This window comes from Equus asinus, chromosome 17 (genome assembly GCF_041296235.1).
Source record: "Equus asinus isolate D_3611 breed Donkey chromosome 17, EquAss-T2T_v2, whole genome shotgun sequence".
Lineage (NCBI taxonomy): Eukaryota > Metazoa > Chordata > Mammalia > Perissodactyla > Equidae > Equus > Equus asinus.
Genome location: NC_091806.1, coordinates 18,940,263 through 18,945,443, shown reverse-complemented (window position 1 = coordinate 18,945,443; position 5,181 = coordinate 18,940,263). Strand labels below are relative to the sequence as shown.

Sequence of the window (5,181 nt, the reverse complement as noted above, 5' to 3'; positions counted from 1 at the left end):
ATACCAGATGTTATTCTTCTTATAGAAACTATTGTTAGTTAGCAGTAAAGTACTTACGGAGTACGACTGTATATTCAATAAATGGAAATTCTTCTCTGACATTAAGATATTCTTTTATTTGTCATCACTTTTTCTGATGGGACATAAGCATACGATGGTGACATGAGCAATACAAAATGATTCTGAACCCTACATGGAAATTTGGAAACATAATGTAATATTTGTCACTTAACTTTTAGAGGTTAAATGGCACATTGATTTTAGATTCCTAAAGTATTTATATGCCAAAATATTGCAGTAAGCGTATTACCATCAACTGTGATATATAAAAAAGCAGAGTTATTAATAAAAGTATTGCAGTTTGTTGTATGTGTTTAATGCATACTATATTATGTTATAATATATGCATATTATAATATTTATTATATATTATACATACATATATTGTGTCTATCAGCTCAGTCCCTAGGTCAATAGATGGTAACTGTTACAATTATCATACTTTTCTATCATCATTGCCCGGCAATGTATCATAGCAGTTAAGAGCATGTCTGAGAAATCAGTTAGATTCTGGTTAGTGGCTCTTCCATGTATCTTTTTCCATACTTCGTCTTTCTGGCTGTCTCCTCTCCTGTAAAATGGGGATAATAGCAGCACATACCTCTTTGGATTGTTATAGAGGTTACTGCTCAATATCAATATATTTTATTAAGTCTTTTATTTTATTTTTATTAGAATGAAAGATTATGAATCCATATACATGGATGAACTAGTAAAACTAAGCCTCATTTTGGTAGAATTTTCCAAATATGCAAAGAGCGGTGCTGGGTTAGATCTTTCTCCCTTTTCTTGCAATCTTTCTGCTCCTTTCATTGTAGAATCCATGATTCAAAGCAGTCCATTCTTTTTCTTTATCTCATAGATATTCTTTGCTGAGACCACCTAAGATATCCTTTTGACCATTACCTCAGTTGAATCAGTGTCAGGATCCAAAGATATTTATTTTTCACCTGAAAGAGCTTTCCTACTACACAATATCCCAATGGCATTTTTCATCTGGGTATTTCTTAAGGTATAGATTAAGCGATTTAACATGGGGGTTATCATTGTATAGAATACAACAACTGCTTTATCAATTGATAAAGTAGCTGAAGGTCTCATATACACAAATATGCAGGGCACAAAGAATAAGACAACCACTGTGATGTGGGAGACACAGGTGGAGAGGGCTTTGCACCTCGCCTCCATGCTGTGGGTTCTAAGAGAGCGCAGGATGACCACATAAGAGACCAACAAGAGGAGGAAGTTTAACACACAGATGAATCCACTGTTAGCAGCAATGAAGAGGCCTAGAGTGTGAGCATCCATGCAGGCAAGACTGAGCAAAGGATTCAGATCCCTCATAAAGTGATCTATGATATTAGGGCCACAGAAGGGCAATTGGAAGATGAATAGGATCTGCATGGTTGCATGAAGAAATCCTCCCACCCACACTACTACGATTAGCAGGCCACACACCCACCGATTCATGATGATTCTATAGTGCAAGGGCTTGCAGATGGCTACATAATGGTCATAGGCCATCACGGTAAGCAGGATGACATCGGCACCTCCAAAGAAATGTTCCCCAAAGATTTGGGTCATACATCCATTAAATAGGATGATTTTCTTTTTATGGAGTGAATCTATGATCAGTTTGGGGGTACTGACAGAAGAATAGCAGGCATCAATAAAGGAGAGATAAGCCAGAAAAAAGTACATGGGGGACTCCAGTAATGGGCTGACAATGATGGTGACTACAATGAGCACATTTCCAACGATAGAAATAATGTAGACAACAAAAAACACAAAAAATATGATTTTCTGCATCTTTGGATTCTCTATGAGCCCCAGTTGAACAAATTCTGTCACGTTCTTATTCTCCATGGGTTTTGTTTTGGGTAATCTTATTACCTGAAAAAGATCAGTTTTTATTATGCAATCTTGAATTTATTAAACCTCTCCATCTAATAAATAATAAATTCCTAGATTTTATTGAGTTGTGAATATTATGAGATTTTTTGACATAGAAAAATGTTCTGAGTTATTGAACCTTACTCAGATTATCTTCTGGATAAAGATTCTGTTAAGGGTATAGACGTGAGGAAATGTAGAAGCATAGAAGCAGGAGAATATCTATGTGTGCTTAATCAATCACCTGAGGTGACTAAGAGCTGAACCTGAAGTAGATTGCACACATAGCGGCAGCTAAGCTTGAAAATGGAGTTAGAACATGGATGTAACTGCTATGAATGCAAAGCTAAAGAATTTTCCCTTTAGTTTTAGGAAATGGGTAACCATGGAAGGCAATTGAGAATTGAGTGGAAGGATGAAAAAGAATTTGAGGAAAGAGGAATCGTGGATATAACTATAGGAAAGATCTTTGTGTGTCTTGGATGAAGTCGACTGAGGTTTAGTAAGAGGATGGAAGCCAGAGAGAGGAACCCGAATATCATGCTATTTGTAATAGTTAACATTAATTATAAGAGGGCATTGGTGAAAGAATGTCATGAAAAGATACAGGCGTTACTGTAAAATAATTGATAATGCATATTGTCTAAATTGAATAATAGCTAATAAATACATTTTTTAATTACAGATTGCTATGTGCATGCTATGGTAGCGACCTGTGTGGTTGGTATTATTTCATCCACATTGTAAATGCGGAAACAATCTTAGAAACTAATGTTAATAATAATACTACTGATAATATTATCTAAAATGTACTGAATGCCTTCTGTGCTCTAGGTATTTTTGCAAACATTTGGTTATTTAATCCTCACTATAAACCTATGAGAAGATTACTACTCTGGTTTTTATACTTATTTTACACATTAGGAAATAAAAGCATAGAGAAATTATGGATTCTGCCCAAGTTCGATCATATAATAAAGGACAAAGAGAGGATTAGTTCAGATTATACTTGTTAACTTTCCTTCCTCCAAATTCTTAATTCATGCCCTACATTACCATATTAGGATAAACAATGCTGAACTAGCGATCTCCTTTTGATATGACCCTAATAATTATAATTGAATTAATACTACTCAGAGACAAGTGTATATGAAGCAATTTCATCAACACATACAACGAGTAACATAATGGAATCCCCAAATATTAATAAAAATGTGATACTGATTTCAGTGAAGCTCCCTTTTAACTTTGCCTCTCCCTCAGCCTCATTTCCTTCCTTCCCAATCCCCCTTCACAGTGTGCACCCCCAGAATTTTCTGCAAAATGTTGAAAATAACTACCACACTGGTTAAGTGTGTTAGTTTTAGAATCAGAAAGACCAGGCTGGAGTTTTGTCTTTTCTGCTTGCTACTCCTTTTAACTGGGGAAGGTTACCTTGGCCCCTTCCATCCTTATTTCCTCATCCATAAAGTGAGAATAATGCTAACTACTTCACAGGTTGTTATGAGAGCTGATTGAAGAAATATATATGAACATACTCTCCACACTGCTATAGACACATAAGGATGTCCATCTATTATTGTGATTGTATATGCACCTAGGAAATGGGAAGAATTGACATTTTGAAGATAGTACAGAGAAACATTTAGCAATGCAATAAATTCAGGAAGATTCATCTCCAACTTTACTTTTTTTAAGTAAATTTATTGGAATTATAACAGTTTAAAAGATTATGTAATTTCAGGTGTACACTACTGTTCTCAATTCCTGAATATACTTCATCATGTTCACACCTAGTAGTCTAATTTTTATCCATCACCATACATAAGTTCCCCTTTGTCCCTTTCACCAACACTCAACACCCTTCCCCTCTGATAACTAGTAATCTGTTCTCTTTATCCATGTATTTGTTATCTTCCATATATGAGTGAAATCATGCAGTATTTGTCCTTCTGTCTCTGGCTTATTTTACTTAGCATCACACCATCAAGGTCCATCCATGTTGTTTCAAATGGGACAATTTTGTCCATTTTTATGGCTAAATAATATTCCATTATATATATGTGTGTGTGTTATATATATATATATATACACCACATCTTCTTTATCCATTCATCTGTAGAAGGGCACTTGGATTGTTTTGACATCCTGGCTATTGTGAATTGTGATGCAATGAACATAGGGGTTCATAAATCTCTTTGGATAATTGATTTCAAGTTATTTGGTTAAATACCTAGTAGCGGGATAGCTGGACCATATGATATTTCTATTTTTAAAAGGAAAGACAACCCCAAAACTAGGAAAAAATATTTGAAAATTATTTATCAGACAAAGGGTTGATATCCAAAATATATAAACAACTCAACAAAATAAAATGAAGCAACATAATAAAAAATGAGCAGAGGAAATGAACAGACATTTTTACAAGGAAGATATACAGATGGCCAACAGACACATGAAAAGAGGCTCAACATCCCTAATTATTAGGGAAATACAAATCAAAACTACAATGAGATATCACCTTACACCAGTCAGAATGCCTATAATTACCAAGAAAAAACAGCAACAAATTTTGGAGAGGATGTGGAGAAAAAAGAACACTCATACACTGCTGGTGGGAATGCAAACTGTACAGCCACTATGGAGATCAGTAGGAGATTTCTCAAAAAATTAAAAATAGAAATACCACATGATCCAGCTATTCCACTACTAAGTATTTATCTAAAGAATTTGAAATCAACTTTACTTTTAAAGAAGACACAGAGACTTATTTTATCCATAGCAATTTATCCCAGGATGGGTGCTACATGTTTGTGCTTGGATTAAATATCTTATGATTTATGTCATTTAAAATTCATGTTTATGTATTTTCCGTGTGTGAAGTGTAATTGAATTCTATTTAATTCTTATGATTAGTCTTGATTATTAAAGGAGGAGTCTCATGGCAAAAGTAAGCTGTCTGATGTCAGAGAGCTGGGCCCTACAATTCGCTTAATCTCTATGAGCCTCAAATTTTTCATCTGTAATATTAGGTAATGATATTTGCCAAGTAAATTTGAGGAATTGGGATGAGAATGAAATGCTCTATTGCTAAATTTGAAAAGTGTTGAAACATAATGATTACTATATATGAGAAGTTACAATCTTTAAGATGCATTAGCATTATTGAAAACTTACTTTACAGTCTTAGATGGTCTTGATGTTTCTGGATGTTCAGAAATAATTCCA

The 5,181-nt window shown here is 34.4% G+C and overlaps 1 protein-coding gene across 1 annotated transcript; it reads right to left on the bottom strand.

Moving 5' to 3' along the window:
- Positions 1-999: 999 nt before the first annotated feature.
- Positions 1,000-1,926, bottom strand: LOC139040493 (olfactory receptor 4C46-like). The gene has a single exon (XM_070487271.1). The coding sequence runs from the start codon at positions 1,924-1,926 to the stop codon at positions 1,000-1,002; it is 927 nt and encodes a 308-aa protein (XP_070343372.1).
- Positions 1,927-5,181: the final 3,255 nt, after the last annotated feature.